Source organism: Notolepis coatsorum, assembly GCF_963971535.1.
Source record: "Notolepis coatsorum genome assembly, chromosome: 13".
Classification (NCBI taxonomy): domain Eukaryota; kingdom Metazoa; phylum Chordata; class Actinopteri; order Aulopiformes; family Paralepididae; genus Notolepis; species Notolepis coatsorum.
In genome coordinates this window covers 15728033-15752603 of record NC_140177.1, presented here as the reverse complement: position 1 = coordinate 15752603, position 24571 = coordinate 15728033, and the positions used below count along the sequence as shown (strand labels likewise).

Genomic DNA, 24571 nt, shown 5'->3' with positions numbered 1-24571 from the left:
AGTAGGAGAAGAGAGACGGTTTCTCTGAGGCCCATTGTCCCAATATGGTGTGGAAATGGTCTGGATAGGATGTGCTGATGTCCTGGACTTGGGGAGGTCACTTTGCAGGCTCTGACACTCAGGTCTGATGTGATCCAGGCAGGACAGGGTTTATATACTGGCTGACTGGTGTCAGTCTGAAGGGATTAGAGGCAACAGTCAACGATCTCTGTCTTAGACACACAGTGTTCCGCCCCTGTCTGACCCACTGTGTCCACAGGGCCAGGATTATTTTACAGAAAAGGACAGAAAAATTACTCTTGTAAATGAGGTAGTGGATGGGTTTTGTAAAGTTGTGGAAAAGAAGTCAGCACACCGTCTGCAGTGTTCCCAAGTTTAATATACTTTAACACAACGTTTCGGCCTGTGGCCTTTTTCAAGTGTCACATGGGTTTAACAACTTTTTTGTTGATGTGGGACCAAAACTAGCCAATGAAATAGTCAATACTGGGAAGAGTTTTGCGGTGAAAGATTGTTGAGAAAGAAACTCTGCTTCAATATATTTGGGATCTGTAGAGAAAGAGGACATTATTGATATGGTAAACAAATGCATGAATAAAACCTCCACAGATGGGGATGACATTGATATGTCTCTGGTAAAAAATATTATTCAAGGAATTGTGGAACCACTATCTCACATATTCAATTTGTCATTCAAAATGGGAGAATTCCCTCAAAAAATGAAAATTGCAAAGGTTATACCATTATTTAGAGCTGGAGACAAGCATTTATTTACCAATTATAGACGGGTATCCCTGCTATCACAGTTCTCAAAGATACTCGAAAAACTATATGTTGCAAGATTAGACACTTTCATTGAAAAACATGATCTCCTAATCAACAGCCATGGTTTTAGAACAGCTAGATCTACCTCCATGGCATTAATGGAGCTTGTAGAAAAAATAACGAACGGTATAGAGGATAAAAATATGTATTAGGAATATTCATTGACCTAAAAAAAAGCTTTTGATTCAATAGATCATGAGATTTTACTGAAAAAGATGGACAGGTTTGATGTCAGAGGGGTTGCTCTCGAGTAGCTGAAAAGCTATACGGGCAGCAATTTGTTCTGATGGGTCAGCATAAGTCACAATGCTTAAACATTATCTGTGGTGTTCCATTGGGACCCAAATTGTTCATTTTATACATAAATGATATTATGTAAAGTATCTGACATACTGAAACTTCTTGTCTTTGCGGATGACACAAATATTATGTTCGGGGGATGACATACAGCAGCTTTTAGAACTGGCAAAGAAAGAAATTGACAAATTAATTAAAAGGTTGGTTCGACACAAATACGTTATGACTAAAAAAAAAGAGAAAAAAGTGCTGAAAAAAAACAACTTCATGATATTTGGAAATTGTAAAATAAACACTGATCCTCAACTGTAAATTGATCATGCAAGATTACAAACAAGTTTCTAGGGGTTTTAATAGACCACAAACTCTGCTGGAAACCCCATATAAAATATTTGTGTTCAAAGTTAGCGAGAAGTATTGGTATACTGGGAAAGACTATTCTGAATCAGAAAACTCTACATTCAATTGCACACTCATTGTATCTATCACATTGTGTTGAAACGTGGGGAAATACTTATAAAAGCAACTTACAAAAGATATGCACACTGCAAAAAAGAGCCATATATGGAGAGTACATCATGGTAGATATGTAGATCACACAAATAGTCTGTTTGTAAAGAGTCAAACATAAAAATGCATGGACTTAATCAAATTCAAAACTGCACAAATTATGTTTCTGGCAATACAAAACAAATTACTAAGCAACATTCAAAATATTTGCATGCCTAGAGAGAGTGTTTATAATTTTAGAGGGACATTAGCTGTAAAACAACCTACTGTGTCGTACAACTCTTAAAAGCATGTGCATTGCAGTTTTTGAGTATATCACTCTGGAATGGTCTGGATGTATAAAATTAAGCAATAATATCAACCAATTTAAAGGCAGCTATAAACAAGCACCTATATGGACACATAAGAGAGAGGAGCTTGAGCAGTAATGTGACTGCTGCCTAATATATATGTTTTCTCATTTGGATATTTGGATATATATAAAACTGTACTTTTATTTTATTTTTCATTATTTGTTATATTATTTTTATTTGTATTATATTATAATGTAAAATATTGTAAGGAAGGGGCAGGCCTTGATACTTTTTTTTATTTTTTTTACTTCCCCCTGTCCCTTCTTGAACACTTATTGAACTGTATGGAAATATTCTTTGACTATTTACCTTTTTGTTTTTTTAAACTTGTTTTATGTTTCGAGACAAATCAAAAACTCAAATCAAATAAAAAAAATCAAATCAGATTTAAGATAACCTTAAACATTGACGGGAGACCAGGAGGTCTGTACATGTTTTTTGTGTTAAAAAGTGTTAAACGCATATTTGTGTATAAAGTCGTTGGTGAAATGTATTCGCAGCATTAAGGGACTGGAGTAAACATCTAGTGCGGCCCTAGTCTCCACACAATCCCTTCAGAACACAGAGGCTGTTTAAACAATATTACCCCGGGTGTGACCCGCTCAGCTCAGTGGCTCCATCTGAGGTGTTGTTGTTTCACGAAGCCATTATGGCTCAATTAGTGGGTCTGGTTTCACACCATGTCATGGCTTCACACCTTCATCACACCAGACTGTATGATGTGTCTCCCTCTGCCATAGATCACAATAACCCAGGCATTTATTACAGGGGCGCAAATAGTGCACTGTGTGTGTGTGTGTGTGTGTGTGTGTGTGTGTGTGTGTGTGTGTGTGTGTGTGTGTGTGTGTGTGTGTGTGTGTGTGTGTGTGTGTGTGTGTGTGTGTGTGTGTGTGTGTGTGTGTGTGTGTGTGTGTGTGTGTGTGTGTGTGTGTGTGTGTGTGTGTGTGTGTGTGTGTGTGTGTGTGTGTGTGTGTGTGTGTGTGTGTGTGTGTGTGTGTGTGTGTGTGTGTGTGTGTGTGTGTGTGCGTGCGTGCGTGCGTGCGTGCGTGCGTGCGTGCGTGCGTGCGTGCGTGCGTGCGTGCGTGCGTGCGTGCGTGCGTGCGTGCGTGCGTGCGTGCGTGCGTGCGTGCGTGCGTGCGTGCGTGCGTGCGTGCGTGCGTGCGTGCGTGCGTGCGTGCGTGCGTGCGTGCGTGCGTGCGTGCGTGCGTGCGTGCGTGCGTGCGTGCGTGCGTGCGTGCGTGCGTGCGTGTGCCGTGTGCATGCGCGTGCGTGTGTGAATGAGAGAGATGGATGGATAGATAGACAGACAGACAGACAGACAGACAGACAGACAGACAGACAGACAGACAGACAGACAGACAGACAGACAGACAGACAGACAGACAGACAGACAGACAGACAGACAGACAAACAGTTCATGCATACCTATGCACACAGAGCTACCACATATAGTAATAAGTTATAAGAGTAATCCATACCATATATATCCTAATAGTTACCTTATTACCATACTTGGCTGAAAATAAACTTTGTTGCCTGTTGTGAATGTGTTTTTCCCTGTAGGCTAATACATAAGTAGGCATACATTTTTGCAGTTGAGCAAACATTAGCAGTATAGGCTATGTGCTGTGTTTTTATGTTTTTATGTCTTCCATCGAGGACCACCTTGGAAATAAGTGTTTTAATTAATGCTTTTAGGTGATATCCTCAGGAATACAAATTGGTCAAGATAATTTGTTTTTATGATGTGTTTTTAATTTCCAAATACAAATCAAATCAAATCAAAAAAGCTATTTTTGCAGTTGAGCTACAGGTGTTGTATATTGTACAGCCTTTTCGTGCATCTTTATCAAGGGAACCCTTATCCTAATGATTTTTTAAATAATATTATGATGATACGATATGGACCTAGGTCAGGTCACTCACAGCAACGTGGGCTTAGCTTAGCCAACGCGATGCTGACAAAATAATGTTAGCTAACTGCATTAGCTACAAAAACAATGCCAATAGCTTATGTTGCACTATTTGACATTGACTGACTGAGAGACCACCAGCAGTAGTGGACGGTCTCACTTTATGATAGCGTTATTACAAGTATGTTATCATTAAGGCCGGGCCGTTAACACATTTACCGGGCTAAGTTAACGGCAGACTATTATCGCGCGTTAAAAAAATGTACGCCGTTAATCTATTCTCAAAATTGGGTCTGGGAGCCAATTACATTAGCTGATGTATACCTGGTCGAATTACTCTGTGTGTGCGTAGAACTCATGTGTGCGGAGACACGTTGTGGGCGTGTTTGTTTACACACTACACTCGCGTCACTAATAAACATAATAGTTTCAAGACATTGCGTTGGTCTGAGAGAAGAATCAAGCATCGGAAATACATTTGGACTGCAGTATTCTGTTGTGGATGGTTAAAACCTTTGTTTACATATTGTGGTGTGGTGTGGATTAAAACTAGAGCTGGGCCGTTAACGGCGTTAACGTGCTGCGTTAACGCGATACTAGTATCGCGCGATAATATAATTGACGCAGTTCATCTACATTTTTTTTTTTTTTTTTACCTTTATTTACCCAGGGTAGGTTCGCTGAGCACAGATGCTCTTTTTCAGGAACGCCCTGCTTCACATTCACACAGTTCCATTCACACCTGGGAGCTGCCCAGTACAACCACAGTTGACACCATTGGCCACTGAGCAACTCCACTGGAGCAGTTGATTTGCATTGGCAGGGTTTGGCCCTGTCTGGCACCCAACGGGAAAAATATTATAGGCACTATAAGTAGACACCGCTACATAAAACAAGCTGGTCTGCCTGAGTGACTGGTGGAAGAAGGAGAAATAGAGATTGGACTGATTGAGTCAAGCCATGTCACATAGTTCAAGTTTGAAATGCTTCTTTCTGTTTTGCTCCTGAGAGTGTGCTAGATATTGTACTGTACTGGTAATATTATTTATTTGTGTTAACTTCTGAATAAAACAACTTATTAAACACAAGTACATCTTATTGAACATTATTTTGATATTTCATTACCAATTATCATAGCAAAACAGCTTTTTCAAACAGTCTGTAATGCATTTTGGAAACGGGAGATGGGCTCATGGTGTAATGGGCCACCTGGCCTGAGAAACATAAGGAGGAAAGAAAAAGTAAGGACTTACTTCTGGTCATTATTTGGGTAGAACACACATATTTTGAATGCCTTCGGCAGATTTTTTTTGAGCCATTTTAATCTAGATTAATCTAGATTAAATCCAGGATTGCAGATAGATTAATCTAGATAAAAAAAATTAATCTATGCCCACCTCTAATTAAAACGTTCGTTTCCGGACCCGTTTGCTGCCTGAAATCAAGCTGGCGGGCTCGTTCAGCTAGAACCTCCACCACAAGTCTCTGTAAGTAAGTTAGCTAATGGCTAATGCATCCTTACTGGCAAGTATTTTCATATCTTAACCAATGTTGCAACTTGCAAGGCGCTTATGATGAAACGTTCCAACGGCGACATCAATTGGTCATCAATTCATTCAACCTAGCGTACACTTATTTTCAACCTAGAACCTAAGCGCGCGCTCTCTCTCTCTCTCTCTCTCTCTCTCTCTCTCTCTCTCTCTCTCTCTCTCTCTCTCTCTCTCTCTCTCTCTCTCTCTCCCTCTCTCTCTGTGTGAGAGGGAGGGAGGAAGGAAGGGGTCGGGAGTGAGGAAGAAAGGGGTAGAATGAATGAATTAATGAAAACTTAACAGATTGCAGAATGGGTGCAATACAGTACAGCTCAATACACACAATTGTTATGCAGTGTTTCTCAAAGTGGGGGGCGCGACAGGGGGGGCATGACAGGGGGGGCCTTGAGATTTATAAAAAAAAAAAAAAAAAAAAAAAAAAAAATTTCTTTCTTTTTTTTTTTTTTTTAATTACAGAAAATTATCACTAAAGTGCTATCTGTTGCAGCTGCACTGTTCTACATGAAAATACCATTTCTCAAAATCTGAAAATCATTATTTAATAAAACACAGAAAAGGATCACCAAGTTACTCTGGATAAAAAAAACCTTTACAGACAACATTGAGACAAAGCTTCCTGACACATCTCCATCCAAACTCTTGGAAGAACTCTTTGAAATCTCATCTGATACCACCTAGAGAGCTAGTTTCAGAGTGTGGTGCTGAGTACCAAGTATCTCATCTCATGGCCCACCAAGTATCTCATGATGCAGCAGTTAAGGTGTTGATACCATTCAGCACCACATACAGTATCTGTGTGAAGCTGGCTTTTCATCCATGACAGCTCTGAAAACAAAATATAGGGCCAATTTGAAAGGTCACGATATTGGTGTTATTTCAATAAATTTAAACATGGCCCATTTCATGACTATTTTGTTGGGGCGAGGGGGGGGGGGCCCAAAATATTTTGGTCCGCCAAAGGGGGGCCTGACAGAAAAAGTTTGAGAAGCACTGGATGCAGACCAGAGAAAGACGTTTGTCTTGTTTACATCAGGGTCCCCCATTTTCAATTCATAGTGACATTTATGACATTTATGAGAGACAGAGAGCTAAGAGACATACTAGGAGAGAGAGATTAGTGGAAAGTGTCAAAATGATCAACAGATGTTGACTGTAAGAATCTGTAAGGGCATCAATGGGAGCAATACATTTGTTTAAAGTAGCTAAATAGTTACTTTTCACAGTAACGCATTACTTTTGGGTGTAAGTAACTGAGTTACTTTTGAAATGAAGTAACTAGTAAAGTAACTGAGTTACTTGTTTTCAGTAACTAGCACAACACTGCGTAGAACACACATATTTTGAATGCCTTCGGCAGACTTCAAATGAGCCATTTTAATCTAGATTAACTCCAGGATTGCAGATAGATTAATCTAGATTACAAAATTAATCTATGCCCACCTCTAGTTATCATTCATATTATTATCGACATTAATTGAATTAATCATCATGGCATGGCACAGACACTGCTCACTCTGTCCCTTGGCCCCGTCAAGCTCACATGCCTGCTCCACTGCCTGTGTCTGCTTCTCAGCCTGGCAGTGGGCCACCTGAGGCTGTTGCTGCACTACTGTGGGCTGCAGCAAACATTTCTGTTATTTTAGTACATTTGGCAGCATCCGCCTCTAGATTTCATGCAATTTCTCTGCACCCCCCTTACGCTTCTTGTTTATAAAAAAAAATTCCGCTCTGAGCGGCATCTGTTCTTACACGAGAAACAGGTGAGAGAGAAGGGGGGGGGGCTTAGTAAGAGGTGTGATTGGGCCAGCTTGATGGACCGCTGTCCCAGCCTAGTAGCAGAGGTAGCGGGTGGAAGTCGATGGGTGGGGATTGGACGTTGTGGACAGTGACTCCTACAGGTCGGTTGGGGGACGCCTGCACAGCAGAGACAGGAAGTAGCAGGGGTAGTGTGAGCCTCCCATGCGTTACACCTCGCCACTGAGAGTCCGCACTGTCTGGTGAAAAGATGCGACAGGCTGCCTCCTCGTGTACCGGAGGGGACACGTGATGCAAGGCTTCTATCCTCCCTACGACCGACCAGTGGGAGGCATAGTCGAGCAACGTTCAAGACAGGGGAGGGGAGAATTGGAAATACGAAATTGGGATGGGAGAAAAATAGAAAATAAGGAGAAAAAGTGGATAAAAAAAGAAAGATGTAGCATTATTGTCTATCTATCTGTATGTCATGTATGTCATATTATGTTATGATGAATTGAAAATGGGGGACCCTGATGTAAACAAGATGAAAGTCTTTCTCTGGTCTGCATCCCGTTAACAATTGTGTGTATTGAGCTGTACTGTATTGTACCCATTCTGCAATCTGTTAATACAATTTTCAATCAATCAATCAATCAATCAATCAATCAATCAATCAATCAATCAATCAATCAATCAATCAATCAATCAATCAATCAATCAATCAAAACAAGTCACAGAGCTGTACTGTTTGTTCTGGTCAGTATAATTCATCATGTTAAACTCACTTTAAACAAACACTCACCTTTAGCATTCACTTTAGATACTTTAAACACTTTTTAACACTACACCATATTTTGTATATATTTATTACTTCATAGCTTGCATTTGGTACTACTTATAGGTTGTACTTTAATTTGTATAATGTATATTGTATATTTTGTATAGTGTTTGGACTTTATTTTTAAAAACTTTTTTACTGTATGAAGCATATTCTCAGGGAGGTCATACAGAACCAAGCATTTCACTGTAATGTGCATGTACTTTATATGTGAATGTGACACTGACAAATAAAACAAAACTTGAACTTGAACAAACTTGTAGTCCTTGGTAACACGGCCCTTGGTCTTCCAATACGGTAGGTGGCGCTGTCTCGAAAAAACGATGGTCTCTCCGGGGCTGCAGCCACACGCTACATTCCTTTGGTTCAAAAGAACCGGATCGTTCCTGAACGTCGCATCAGTATCGACCATAGATATATCTATGGTATCGACAGCCGCTTCCTCCAGCGTCTCTCCTTCCCAACATGGAGGCGTTGAGCAGCGCGTTTCTTCCCATCTCGTCGCAATGTCCAAACAGACCGTGTTATTCCTCCTCAGACTCCACCGTCTCTAGAAGCTGCGTGAGCTTTTCTAAGTCTCCGTCCAAAGCAAAGTCAAATATCTTTTTCGGAATTGATGACATTTCTAAGCAGTTGGCCGCGTTATTCGCGCGTTCGTTCTTGCAGGCAGACTACCGGTATTTACTGTTTCCATGGATACAGGGTCACGGGGACAAGAGAGGCTCGCGCATAAGAAAAAAAAATAAGAAATCTCGTTGTATCAAGGAATCTATAAAAGGAGGAAGGGTCATCATCGCAATATTGCCAAATGTGCAAACTTTGCAAACCGACATTGAGTTGAATGGGATCAGCCAGCTCCTTGTTTATGACATTTTAAACAGTTATTACCTCAAATGTCAGAATCAATCATCTGTAATTTGTTGCATTGTTAACTTGCTAACGTTTGATATATTGGTTGATATATTTCCTCAGATAGCTTATTTAATATATATACTTACATATATTATATGTATATATATATATAACTTAAGCTATTGTTACAGGCATATGTTTATAGCCTGTGTTAGAGGGACACCTAGTGGTGCTTGACCGGATGTGATGTGTTGACATGCGCACTGCTGTAACCTCAGTTTAATAAAAGATATACTGAAACATGGTGTCAGAAGCGGGAGCTCCGAAAGAAATAAACGTATAAGGAATAAAACCACGCCATGGCGAGCAACAGCATCCCAGCGCCCGAGGGCATGCGCATGTCTGGGGATTTGGCGAAGAACTGGGATGTTTTCAGGGCAGAGTTTGATGATTTTTTGCTAGCTACCGGTCTGAATGAAAAGCCGAAGCCAGTTCAAGCAGCCACGCTGAGACGGCTAATGGGAAGTGAGTGCCGTCATGTTTATACACACAGCCTCGAGTTGACGGATGATCAACGTAAGGACCCAGCTAATATTTTGCGCGCATTGAGGGATCATTTCAAGCCGGCGAAGAATGTGATCTATGAAAGATACATGTTTGGATGTTGCAAACAGGAGACTGATGAGCCAATAGACTGTTTCCTGACGAGGCTAAAGGAGAGAGCGTCAGCATGTGAATACCGCGCACTGAAGGACGAGCTGATTCGGGACAGGCTTGTGCTGGGTGTCGCAAATGAAGGCACCAGGAGGCGCTTACTGCAGGAACGTGAGTTAACGTTACTAGCGGCGACTGAAATCTGTCGGCTCGCTGAACTGACCGAGAGACATATAAGGGTGATGGCCCCGCCAGCGCAGACAGACAGTGTGAATGCCGCTGACAGACAGAGCGAGAGGCGCGCATTTCAAAGGAGGGCGGCGCCAGCGGAGAGGGAGCCCCAGTGGAGCTGTAAATATTGTGGGGGGAGCCACAAACGGGGCAGAGAACAGTGCCCAGCCTATAGTAAAACCTGCCGGATATGTGGCATAGCAAATCACTTTGCCAAGGTATGCCAGGCTGGTAGCAGGTCTGACAGAGTAAAAAAGATAAATGTGCTTGAAGATGATGACAAGAAGGGGGAATACTCAGATACAGATGATAGACTGTTTCAAGTCACTGAATGTGTAAATACTGCAAAGGCCCAGCAGGGGCGCAAGTGGTTTGTGAATCTAAGCCTAAATAAAAAAAAAGCAGCAGTGCCAGCTGGACACAGGCTCTACCTGCAATGTCATGGGCCGCAAGATTAAAGAGAAGCTGTCACCCAGAGCGGCGCTACACCAGAGCACGGCCAGGTTGAAACTATACTCTGGGGAAATCATGCCATCATTGGGAAAATTTCACACTGAATGTGTCATCCGTGGAGAAAAGCACAATCTCACATTTGAGGTAGTCGACACCGAGCAGAAGCCTCTTCTCGGGGGGAGCACGTGCGAACGTCTGGGCCTCGTGAGCTTCACGGTTCCGGATGAACTTAATAAAGTTGATACAAGTCCACCTATGCCCCTCACAAAAGTTCAGCTGCTGAGAGACTATCATGACGTTTTTAATGACCCAATCGAGTCGGTCCCGGGAGTGATACACTTTGAGCTGGATCCTGAAGTGGTGCCGGTGCAGTGCGCACCAAGGAATGTCCCAGTGGCTCTGAAGGAGAGAGTCAAGGAGGAACTTGACAGACATGTCAGGGTCGGCAACATCACGCCTGTGACTGAGCCCACACCATGGATAAGTAACATGGTGACGGTGGCAAAGCCAGATAAAATAAGGATTTGTATCGACCCGAAGCCTCTCAACCAAGCGCTGCGGAGGTCTCACTACCATATGCCTACACTGGAAGATGTGTTGTACAAGTTGCCAAAGGCCCGCCTCTTCACACTGGCGGATGCTCGCGATGCCTTTTTACAGTGCAAACTTGACGACGAGAGCAGCCGTCTGACGACCTTTTGGACGCCGTGGGGTCGGATGAGATGGCTCAAGCTCCCTTTCGGAGTCTCTGTTGCGCCTGAGATATATCAGCGCAAACAACATGAGCTGCTAACGGGCTTGGCCGGTATCGAACCGATCGCTGATGACATCCTGGTGGTCGGATGTGGCGATACGGATGCCGAAGCCGAACTGGACCACGACAAAAACTTGAGTGCTCTCATGGAACGATGCAGAGCAGTGGGACTCAGGCTGAGTGAGCGCAAGCTGCAATTCAAACTCAAGGCCGTACACTTCCACGGCCACATACTGTCTGCGGAGGGACTGAAAATTGACCCAGAGAAAACACGTGCCGTGCTGGAAATGCCGACGCCCACAGACGTGAAAGCGGTGCAGCGCTTTATTGGATTTGTGACGTATCTAGCAAGGTTTCTGCCAAAACTCTCTGAGGTCTGTGAGCCGCTCCGCAGGCTCTTGGATAAAGACGTCATGTGGCATTGGTTGCCAAAACACGAAGATGCGGTGCGTGAAGTGAAGCGAATGGTCACCAGCACACCTGTACTCAAATATTATGACATCACAAAGCCTGTTACGATCCAGAGCGACGCCAGCATGACCGGGCTGGGGGGCTGTTTGTTGCAAGGGGGACAGCCCGTGGCTTTCGCCTCGAGGGCACTGACGCAGACAGAGCAAAACTACGCTCAGATCGAGAAAGAGTGTCTGAGCATAGTCTTCGCCTGCCAGAGATTCCACCAGTACTTATATGGCAGGAACACTATCACCGCAGAGACTGACCATAAGCCGCTGATCACAATATTCAAGAAGCCCCTCCTGAGTGCACCGAAACGTCTCCAGGGTATGTTGCTGCAGCTGCAGAACTATAATCTTGATGTGGTCTACAAGCCTGGCCCCGAGATGTATGTCAGCGACACCCTGAGCAGGGCCACCCTGCCGTGCCATGGGTCTGACACCCCGTACGTGCAGCATGCTGTGTGCGCTGTGGACAGCACCCAGGCAGAGTATTCACAACTGGACCAGGCGCAGCACCTGAATGTTACGGCTTTTAGATTTGGCCAGATTGTGCAGCACACAGAGACAGATAATGTGCTCCAGGAGCTGGCGTCTGTGATTCTCAGTGGCTGGCCAGACTTTAAAGAGGACACCCCACTGGCAGTGCGGGAATACTGGCCCTTCAGAGGCGAGCTGAGTGTTCAAGATGGGGTGTTATACAGGGGACAGTGTGTCATTATACCAAAAGCCATGAGGTCTGAACTGCTCAAACGCATACACACTAGCCACATTGGTGGGGAGGCATGTTACAGGCGGGCCAGGGATACCCTTTTCTGGCCAAACATGAGAGCGGAAATAAAGGACTTTGTGGCAAACTGCTCCGCATGCAACGAGTATGCACGAGTCCAGCAGAAGGAATCTATGATGTCGCATGACATACCAGCACGCCCGTGGCAAGCAGTAAGCATGGACGTTTTCTCATATGCGGGAAAGGACTATCTTATCATTGTAGATCAATACTCAGACTTCTGGGAAATCGATCATCTGCCGGATCTGTCTGCTGACACACTCATCACACGATGCAAAGCTCAGTTTGCACGTTATGGACAGCCAGACAGGGTGATCTCAGATAATGGCCCACAGTTTGCGTGTGAGCGGTTCAGGAGGTTTGCAGCGAGCTGGGGTTTTTCCCATGTCACGTCTTCACCCCGACATCCTCAATCCAACGGCAAGGCGGAGTCGGCCGTTAAGATTGTCAAATCACTCTGTAAGCGGGCAAAATTGGATGGCACGGATACATGGTTGGCCATCCTTCACTGGCGTAACACACCCACCGAGGGGATGGACAGCAGCCCGGCCTAGCGCTTAATGGCACGCAGGCTCAAGACTTCACTGCCGGTCACAGACAGCCTGCTTCTACCACGGGTGGTGGACGGAGTAGCAGAGAAGCTGCGGTGGAAAAGGCGGATCGCAAAATCATTCTACGACACGGCTGCCAGGGACCTTCCAGAGCTTAATGTTGGAGATCACATAAGGATGAAGCCTCTGCCCGGTGATCGCACAGGGAGGTGGCGCCTGGGCCAATGCCTCCAGAGGGTCGCTCCTCGCTCATTTGTGGTGGATGTGGACGGCACACACTACAGACGCAACCGAGTGGATCTGCGTGTTGCGGAGCGCTCAGCCCAAGCACAACAGTCGGACATACTACGGCCGGAGCAAAGCAGTCCTGACCAAGCTCATGTCACTGGAGTGACAGCCTCTGCCGGGACGCAGATTGTCCCAAGTCAAGGGGAGGTAGGTGGCGAGGAACATCCCTGCACGCCACACGCACCGAGGACACCAGTGACGGGCGTGACGACAAGGGGTACTGACACGGCAGGCCATGGTGTCTACTCACGGAGTGGCCGCCTGTCACGGCCACCACAACGACTGGACTTGTAATTTTTTTTTAAGAGTAAAGTTGGGCAATGTTATGTTAGAATGTCATCGAAGTAATGTTATTATGATGACTGGACTTTGAAAAAAAAAAAAAAAAAAGAGAAAAAAAAAGAAACAGTTGGGCAATGTTATGTTAGAATGTCATTTGAAGTTGTGATTGATAAACAAGATGCAAGCATATCATTATTTGCAAACAGCTAAAGGAAAGGAGATGTTACAGGCATATGTTTATAGCCTGTGTTAGAGGGACACCTAGTGGTGCTTGACCGGATGTGATGTGTTGACATGCGCACTGCTGTAACCTCAGTTTAATAAAAGATATACTGAAACAGCTATCTTAGGAAAATTTGCCAAGTGATGACGACACACTTTCAACTAAATGTTGCTTGCTTGGTGTAACTTTAAAATATAAATAAAAGAAAAGTAGACCATTGTAGCAGTGAAAACACCATGCTAAATTCAGTGGTGTAACAGGCAGAGTTTAGACCAGTTGTTCTCAAAGTGGGGTCCTTGAGGGCCATCCAGGGCGGTCCCCAAAATGAGGAATTAAATTGCACTAATAGTTCTTTCACCAATAGCAATAGCAGCAATAGAAATTATGTCAACAGAACAGTATCTACCGCTTTCCTCCAGACGACAAAGAGAAGAGAAGGTGGCTGAAGTTGATACAGTAAGTTGGATCTCAATGATGAACAATAAAGTTAACAGGCAGGCTAAACAGGCTAGCGCCGGTACTAGTACTAGCTAGGCTAATGTGACGGATCATACTGGTCTGCGTTGTGTTTGATGTTAAATGAGAATGTCCCGAGGGGGAGTCCGCGGGCGACGACACAGGCCGCTGCACTAAGAAGTGAATTCACTCCTAACTACCGTACCTATGCGTCTGTTAACCCTGTTATGGGGAAGTGAGTTTAATTTACCAGCCCGCACTGCCACAGTCACTCGTCAACACACCTGTTTCCGTGACTGTGGACATACCCACGGGCTTCCCCGTTACACTCACCTCCCTATACTCACGCCCCTCAGGACATCCGGGTCACTGGGCACCACTGTGACGGATCATACTGGTCTGCGTTGTGTTTGATGTTAAATGAGAATGTCCCGAGGGGGAGTCGAACAGGGGGCTCCCGCATCCGCGGGCGACGACACAGGCCGCTGCACTAAGAAGTGAATTCACTCCTAACTACCGTACCTATGCGTCTGTTAACCCTGTTATGGGGAAGTGAGTTTAATTTACCAGCCCGCACTGCCACAGTCACTCGTCAACACACCTGTTTCCGTGACTGTGGACATACCCACGGGCTTCCCCGTTACACTAACGTTACTACGTTAGGTACTAGTTAGGTAACGTTAGCTATAAACTTCAGCCACCTTCTCTTCTCTTTGTCGTCGGGAGGAAAGCGGTAGTAAGATACTGTTTTGTTGACATAATTTCTATTGCTGCAACACGAAACACAGCACTGCACCATTTTAATGCGTTTGAATATTGCGTCTGGAAGCAGTATGACACGGAAGTGACGTTTGGGGACATGATGATGTCACACTAGCCATCCCTATAGGAAACCGTTTGGACCCAATTGTCCTGTCAGTTATTAGCAGGAGCAAACATTGTGACAGCAAATGACGTCAATCATACTATCAAACTGGTCAAACTAGAGGTGGTTGCAGAGAGGATGAGAAAGAGAGAGGAGCCAGCTAAGATGAGGACCACGTTCACCCCCCCCCCCCCCCCTCAGTCCTTCATGCCAACTAACGGATGGAGAACTGTTAGAACTCTGACTCTTAACTTCTAAACCCTGCACGGACTGTGGCGCAGTGTGTTATAATTATCGTAAGTATACTTATGTCTCACCTGTCCGACTGACATCACCGTTCTTTTATGGTGATTTCTATGACCCTGCCTGTACATGTACCCCCCCCTGTGCTGCTATGACACCTGCATTTCCTCAAGGGATCAATAAGGAGCAGCTGAACGCTCGGGCACCCATGGTACTGAGGCGTGAGCTGGGGATGGAGAAGAGTCCAGTAGAGGATGAGCGGAGGGTGCGGGACTCTGGAACTCCCTGCCCCCACACATCCGACAGTCAGACCCACTCTCATCATTCAGATCACAATTGAAAACCCATCTGTTCAAACTCGCATATTCACTATAACCTCCATCACGGCCCAATAATACCCCCTGCTGTTTGTTTGTCTGTTATTTTAACTTCACTGTTTTTTATACTTCTTGTTGTTTATCTTATTATTTTCTTAACCTTGTCTTTTAACTGCCTTGCTTACTGGGCATACTCACTATAACTGCACCCTGTGTGCCACTGTTTTATATTTCATACGTTTACATCGTTTGTCTTGTTTTTAACTCCACTGACACTTTTGCCAAGATCATTGTTTTAATCTTGACTGTTCTGTTTTTATGCCCTGTAAGGTGACCTTGGGTGTTTTGAAAGGCACCTCCAAATAAAATGTATTATTATTATTATTATTATTATTATTATTATTATTATTATTATTATTATTATTATTATTATTATTATTATTATTATTATTATTATTATTATTATTATTATTATTATTATTATTATTATTATTATTATTATTATTATTATTATTATTATTATTATTATTATTATTATTATTATTATTATTATTATTATTATTATTATTATTATTATTATTATTATTATTATTATTATTATTATTATTATTATTATTATTATTATTATTATTATTATTATTATTATTATTATTATTATTATTATTATTATTATTATTATTATTATTATTATTATTATTATTATTATTATTATTATTATTATTATTATTATTATTATTATTATTATTATTATTATTATTATTATTATTATTATTATTATTATTATTATTATTATTATTGTTATTATTATCTTATTACTGGCAAAAAAAAAAATCATATGCTGTATCATGTTTCTGCCACAAGATGGCAGCAGTGGAGTGAAATATTGACATGGAAGGACTGCTGTCTTGGAAAGACCGAAAAGATGTAGGATTACTCCCAAATTTTTTGCAATACTATTGGACGGCAAACATCCATAAACTGACTTATTGGATGGCTGCATCACACAGAGGAGGGGGGATGGTGTGGGTTGACATGGAACAACACTCCACTCACCCAGTATCACTATCATTAGTGTGTGCTCCACTGCCACTCAGTAAAAAGCGCCTCACAAATAACCCCATGGTGATTGGCTCACTCCATATATGGGCACGGTTTAGGACTCACTTTAAATATAAACAAGCTTCACCCTGTCTCCCAATTGTATCTAATGCACTTTTTACGCCCTCACTCATGGAGGCAGCATTCAAAACATGGGCCGGAAAGGGGCTAAAGTGGGTGAAGGAACTTTTTAAAGAAGGGCTGTTTATGTCCTTTGAACAGTTGGTAGGCGGGTATGACATTGCCCGCACATTGTTTTTCAGATATTTACAGGTGCAGGGTTTTGTTAAGAAATATTGTGCTTCTTTTCCTGTACTTCAACCGGATAGGTGGCTGGAGGGAGACCCAAAACAGAAGGGGATAGTAGAGTGGTGCTGTAGTAGAGTGGTGCTGTAGAGCTTTGGTTGCATTTAAGCCAGAAAACTGGTAGAAATAGTCGCCATGTCTCGTCCTCCCCCCCCCCTCCCCTCTCTCTCTCTCTCTCTCTCTCTCTCTCTCTCTCTCTCTCTTGTAGAAGGATATCTAAGACTTAACTGAATCACTAGTAAAACTGTATATCTCATGAATCCTCACCTTAACTTAATAATGGTGAACCAAAATGGATATCAACTCAATTATTTTCTAACTCTGTTTGGTACACAGGTCTTAAATATAGGTTGTTGAAGGTCACACATAATAGCAATTGAATGGTAATGTCTCTTTAATTATTCATGCAGGGACTCACTGATACAACACGAAACACAATCAAAGAGAGACAAAAATGTAAATCATAAAAGTTATATTATGAACCCTTTGAATTACACAGAGATATTGGCATCAATCTCATCCACAGCTGGCTCTGTTGGCTCCTCTCCTTTTCTGTGGAGAAATACAAATATTTGATATTAATAATTACGCAGTGCTATGATGAATATTGAATGTTTCAGCAGCAAACAGGATCAAACTAGTCAATTGACAAGATCTGTGATGATACTAACAAGTCATGCAGTGGCAGGTAACGTACAGTACCAAGAATACACTGTTCACTGGGTGTGTGAATACATTTGGCAATAAGGTCCGATCGTGCTACATTCTATTCTGTAGGGGTGGGGGCAAAAATCGTTATATAAATATTTTGCTTGACGATCACATTTTGCTGCAATATCATTGGAAAATGATTGGACAGACTAAAAACGTTATCTCATTATATAAAACATGTATATATGTTTTTATTGCAGACGGGTTGACAATGTTTTCCGTTGGAGTTTGCAATTGAAAAAAGGTAATATATAGCAATGTTGTGATATTACAATATTGTGACTAGTACTACTGTTCTGCACAGCCTTCACACTCCCACCCTACTGTTCTGCACAGCCTTCATACTCCCACCCTACTGTTCTGCACAGCCTTCACACTCCCACCCTACTGTTCTGCACAGCCTTCATACTCCCACCCTACTGTTCTGCACAGCCTTCACACTCCCACCCTACTGTTCTGCACAGCCTTCACACTCCCACCCTACTGTTATGCACAGCCTTCACACTCCCACCCTACTGTTCTGCACAGCCTTCACACTCCCACCCTACTGTTCTGCACAGCCTTCACACTCCCACCCTACTGTTCTGCACAGCCTTCACACTCCCACCATACTGTTCTGCACAGCCTTCACACTCCCACCCTACTGTTATGCACAGCCTTCACACTCCCACCCTACTGTTCTGCACAGCCTTCACACTCCCACCCTACTGTTCTGCACAGCCTTCATACTCCCACCCTACTGTTCTGCACAGCCTTCACACTCCCACCCTACTGTTCTGCACAGCCTTCATACATGCAGAGAGAATGGAGTAGCATGTAAAGTCTTAACCACTACACTACACCCTCTTCTGGTTCCAGAGGTAGGGGGTCTTAACCACTACACTACACCCTCTTCTGGTTCCAGAGGTAGGGGGTCTTAACCACTACACTACACCCTCTTCTGGTTCCAGAGGTAGGGGGTCTTAACCACTACACTACACCCTCTTCTGGTTCCAGAGGTAGGGGGTCTTAACCACTACACTACACCCTCTTCTGGTTCCAGACGTAGGGGGTCTTACTACACCCTATAATCAGTGTACATTATATTATTAGTGATCTTGAAGCTACGTAGGGACAGACTATTTAGAGCATTTGTAGAGCTTGTTGATCTATAGACAAGGTCAAGCTCTGACATTAGATACAGTATTTTCTGGGTGTACTTGCGGTTACACTGGGTCACACTTACAGCATTTGTAGAGCTTGTTGAGCTTGAGAATGTCAAGGTCAGACAAGCCCGTCCTCTGTCCAATGGGAACGGTGGCGTCAGGGATGGGCGTTATGGTTTCCTCTCTGTGCTTGGTGGTGAAAGCGGTCCTGCAGAGACGGAGACCAAGATGATTGGAGAGGAACAGGCATTTGTTTCTTATGTGAATTAAGATTGAGTAAAATATTCTGGTTCTTTATGTAGTCTAGCAGTATGTTGTTTCTCCGCCTTCCATCTTACCTCCCATAGTGCATGATGGAGGAGTAGTCATATGGCAAGTCAGGTCTATCTTACCTCCCATAGTGCATGATGGAGGAGTAGTCATATGGCAAGTCAGGTCTATCTTACCTTCCATAGTGCATGATGGAGGAGTAGTCATATGGCAAGTCAGGTCTATCTTACCTCCCATAGTGCATGATGGAGGAGTAGTCATATGGCAAGTCAGGTCTATCTTACCTCCCATAGTGCATGATGGAGGAGTAGTCATATGGCAAGTCAGGTCTATCTTACCTCCCATAGTGCATGATGGAGGAGTAGTCATATGGCAAGTCAGGTGTATCTTACCTCCCATAGTGCATGATGGAGGAGTAGTCATATGGCAAGTCCAGGTTATTAGTGTCCTGCTTCTTGAAGTTGAAGACATTGTCTGATGAATGAAAACAACATGTCAGTTTTATGCTATAAATCCATAGATGGCAACGGAGGTTGAGTTGACAACTACTCATCCTACAGCACTCTAACATACAATCTTTTGATAATAACGTTTGAAAGCCTTCTTCATCTGAATATTTAAAATGGAATTCTACAGTGTGGCTTTTCATCAGAGGGATCCAATGTCAGACTGTAACTTGATCCGTTCTTGAAGCATGTTTACTGTTGACTACTACTAATGTTGACCTGACTACTTTTGCTACAACTCTATTTTAATGGTCACATATTAGGCACCCGCCATGGCCAATATGCAGTTCATGATGACCATGTTTATATTTATGTTTAATAAAAGGAGATTTCACGCCTGGTATCGTCCTACAGTCTGACATGTTCCCACTCGATCCCAACGGGGACCGGCTGACATCTGAGAATCGTCAGAGGAAAGTGACGGTTGTGATTAAAGGATCGATAAAAGAGGGTGGGGCTTGAGATGGGTCAACAAAGTGTACGGTGTATTCTCACATCCATGGACGTTGTCCCAGTTGATGCTGACGTGGTCGTCGCGGTCGCTCCTGGTGTGCTCGTGGTAGAAACCCAGAGCGTGCATCAGCTCGTGCTGGATGATGCCGTGCTGCACGCAGCCGAACCTCTGCAGAGACACCAACTGCTCACCTCCCATGAAGCCCATAAAGGAGTAGCACCTGAGGGAGAGAGAGAGAGAGAGAGAGAGAGAGAGAGAGAGAGAGAGAGAGAGATAGAGAGAGAGAGAGAGAGAGAGAGAGAGAGAGAGAGAGAGAGAGAGACTATTATGACGATTACCTGCACTTTGTGTACCGTACCTGTTCATCTACCGCACTGTCAGCGGTAATCTTTACTCTTAGTGCCGATTATCAAGTCTTGTGCTTTTCACGCTCACTTCTCTCAAAAGAGGCGATTATCATTATGACGTTGCCACCTGAACCTGTGCTATTGCACGGCCCATTATTGTCCTGTTTATCGTGTTCTTATAGTTCATTACTTACCCATATCTTGGCTCAAGGCTGAGGTACTCTCCCTGTTTCACACGTGGGATGAAATGAATGCAGGTTTTTGAACTGAAGTCCTTCATGGCGGCTAACATCATGCTCCTCTCATCACTATCTGTGAATGAGCATCAGAGTCAGATTTACGCCATCGGTAAGGCCATCAAAGATATACTGTATGGGAGCAAGACTGTTGTTAACATGCAAAATGGTTTGATTTAGTCTTTTGGTGATGACTGCCTTTAGGCATGGGAGACCCATTTATTCTTTCCATTTAATATGGAATGGTTAACCCTTCACTACCATCTGTAGTGTGGTAGTGAAAGGGTTAACCTTCTGTAGTGTGGTAGTGAATGGGTTAACCGTCTGTAGTGTGGTAGTGAAAGGGTTAACCGTCTGTAGTGTGGTAGTGAACGGGTTAACACTTTGCAGTGTGGTAGTGAAAGGGTTAACCATCTGTAGTGTGGTAGTGAAAGGGTTACTCTGTAGTGTGGTAGTAAAAGGGTTAACCCTTTGTAGTGTGGTAGTGAAAGGGTTAACAATGACAATGACAAATAAACTCACCATAGCCATTACTTATAACGAAAGGGATCCTGACTTTCCCGTCCTGAGACTTCGGCCAGAGGCAGCTGTAACCCTTCATGTAACACTTCATGGAACTCCGGGTTCTTGAGATCAAGATGTCTCCCTCCACCAGGAATTCTTTAGATCCTAGCAGCACACAAAAAAAGAGTTGTTTGTATAAAATGATCACCACATCTACTTTTGTCAATGCAATTACAGTAATACCTGAAGATGATACAAAAAGGATTTCCCCCTCGCAGACAAGGGGGAGTTTGTGGTATTAACATGCTAATTGAATGTTGCCTCGACTGTCAATTGCTAACAAAATTGAGAAGCGAACCATTGTTCATCGTCAAAATAGTGGAGGTCATGTCTCTGACGCCATCCTCATCTGCTGAGATCTCTGAATAGAGAGAGAGAGAGAAAGAGAGAGAGAGATAGTTAGCGCGCATGAGGGTCACACAATGCAGTTTTCACAGTGATTCGCACAGTGTCAGACAGCTTGTCATGTCTGAATGATCTTGTCTTGTTGTACAGGTCTGGAGATATACGCCATACTAACTGACATGTGGAACACTCACCATGTTCACCATCGTGAGCCTGTGACGGGAGGGAAAGAGAGACATTACAGTAGTTCAGTTCACAAACTCACAAACTCAAACAGTTCACAAACAGTTTACATACTCACAAACTCAAACAGTTCACAAACTCAAACAGTTCACAAACAGTTTACAAACTTGGTTTAAGTCTGTAGAGTTAAGTGGCATGAAATACGTCATCGCTTTAGAGAGCAGGTAATAGGGATGGATGGTATGCTGGTAGAAATGAGTGCTAAGGTAAAGACTAATCTACCCATATCATTCGTACTGGCTGGGCACACAGAGCCCATTGACCATTACCGTAACACAGACTTCAGACTTAACGTCATTACTGGTTTTGCAAACTGTTGAAACACAGTTTTTTTTAGATGGTATTACAAGAAAAACAAATATAGTGATATACAGTCCACGATTCCAAATATATGAAATGTGTCATACATCATCATTACATTTTCTACTCATGCTAGGATATTTCTCTGCCGCATTGACCGGCCATCTCTTACCATTCCACGATGGGCCTGAGAGAGGCCCAGGAGTAGGAGAAGAGAGACGGTTTCTCTGAGGCCCATTGTCCCAATATGGTGTGGAAATGGTCTGGATAGGATGTGCTGATGTCCTGGACTTGGGGAGGTCACTTTGCAGGCTCTGACACTCAGGTCTGATGTGATCCAGGCAGGACAGGGTTTATATACTGGCTGACTGGTGTCAGTCTGAAGGGATTAGAGGCAACAGTCAACGATCTCTGTCTTAGACACACAGTGTTCCGCCCCTGTCTGACCCACTGTGTCCACACAGTGATAATCTCTTTGGTTAATTAAGGAGTGACTGTGGGTCACTACTACCAGCAGGGCCAGGATTATTTTACAGAAAAGGACAGAAAAATTACTCTTATAAATGAGGTAGTGGATGGGTTTTGTAAAGTTGTGGAAAAAAAGTCAGCACACCGTCTGCAGTGTTCCCAAGTTTAATATACTTTAACACAACGCTTCGGCCTGTGGCCTTTTTCAAGTGTCACATGGGTTTAACAACTTTTTTGTTGATGTGGGACCAAAACTAGCCAATGAAATAGTCAATACTGGGAAGAGTTTTGCGGTGAAAGATTGTTGAGAAAGAAACTCTGCTTCAATATATTTGGGATCTGTAGAGAAAGAGGACATTATTGATATGGTAAACAAATGCATGAATAAAACCTCCACAGATGGGGAATGACATTGATATGTCTCTGGTAAAAAATATTATTCAAGGAATTGTGGAGCCACTATCTCATATATTCAATTTGTCATTCAAAATGGGAGCATTCCCTCAAAAAATGAAAATTGCAAAGGTTATACCATTATTTAGAGCTGGAGACAAGCATTTATTTACCAATTATAGACCGGTATCCCTGCTATCACAGTTCTCAAAGATACTCGAAAAATTATATGTTGCAAGATTAGACACTTTCATTGAAAAACATGATCTCCTAATCAACAGCCATGGTTTTAGAACAGCTAGATCTACCTCCATGGCATTAATGGAGCTTGTAGAGGAAATAACGAACGGTATAGAGAAAAAGAAATGTATTAGGAATATTCATTGACCTAAAGAAAAAGCTTTTGATAGATCATGAGATTTTACTGAAAAAGATGGACAGGTTTGATGTCAGAGGGGTTGCTCTCGAGTAGCTGAAAAGCTATATTAGTAACGGGCAGCAATTTGTTCTGATGGGTCAGTATAAGTCACAATGCTTAAACATTACCTGTGGTGTTCCATTGGGACCCAAATTGTTCATTTTATACATAAATGATATTATGTAAAGTATCTGCCATACTGAAACTTCTTGTCTTTGCGGATGACACAAACATTATGTTCGGGGGATGACATACAGCAGCTTTTAGAACTGGCAAAGAAAGAAATTGACAAATTAATTAAAAGGTTGGTTCGAAAAAAGTACTGAAAAAAAACAACTTCATGATATTTGGAAATTGTAAAATAAACACTGATCCTCAACTGTAAATTGATCATGCAAAATTTGAGAGAGTATATACAAACAAGTTTCTAGGGGTTTTAATAGACCACAAACTCTGCTGGAAACCCCATATAAAATATTTGTGTTCAAAGTTAGCGAGAAGTATTGGTATACTGGGCAAGACTATCCTGAATCAGAAAACTCTACATTCGATTGCACACTCATTGTACCATATCTATCACATTGTGTTGAAACGTGGGGAAATACTTATAAAAGCAACTTACAAAAGATATGCACACTGCAAAAAAGAGCCATATATGGAGAGTACATCATGGTAGATATTTAGATCACACAAATAGTCTGTTTGTAAAGAGTCAAACATAAAAATGCATGGAATTAATCAAATTCAAAACTGCACAAATTATCTTTCTGGCAATAAAAAACAAATTACTAAGCAACATTCAAAAGATTTGCATGGCTAGAGAGAGTGTTTATAATTTTAGAGGGACATTAGCTGTAAAACAACCTACAACTCTTAAAAGCATGTGCATTGCAGTTTTTGAGTATATCACTCTGGAATGGTCTGGATGTATACAATTAAGCAATAATATCAACCAATTTAAAGGCAGCTATAAACAAGCACCTATATGGACACATAAGAGAGAGGAGCTTGAGCAGTAATGTGACTGCTGCCTAATATATATGTTTTCTCATTTGGATATTTGTATATATATAAAACTGTACTTTTATTTAATTTTTCATTATTTGTTATATTATTTTTATTTGTATTATATTATAATGTAAAATATTGTAAGGAAGGGGCAGGGCTTGATACGTATTTTTTTTAACTTCCCCCTGTCCCTTCTTGAACACTTATTGAACTGTATGGAAATAGTCTTTGACTATTTACCTTTTTGTTTTTTTAAACTTGTTTTATGTTTCTATGTTCGAGACAAATCAAAAACTCAAATCAAATAAAAAAAATCAAATCAGAT

At 42.6% G+C, this 24571-nt stretch overlaps 1 protein-coding gene across 1 annotated transcript; it reads right to left on the bottom strand.

Moving 5' to 3' along the window:
• Positions 1–18754: 18754 nt before the first annotated feature.
• On the bottom strand, positions 18755–20131 carry LOC311239261 (low choriolytic enzyme-like; the record flags this gene model as incomplete). The annotated part of the gene is made up of 3 exons (XM_084327567.1): positions 18755–18902; positions 19357–19438; positions 19966–20131. 3 exons carry the CDS (start codon positions 20129–20131, stop codon positions 18755–18757), a joined length of 396 nt encoding a protein of 131 aa, XP_084183693.1.
• Between the last annotated feature and the right edge of the window lie 4440 nt (positions 20132–24571).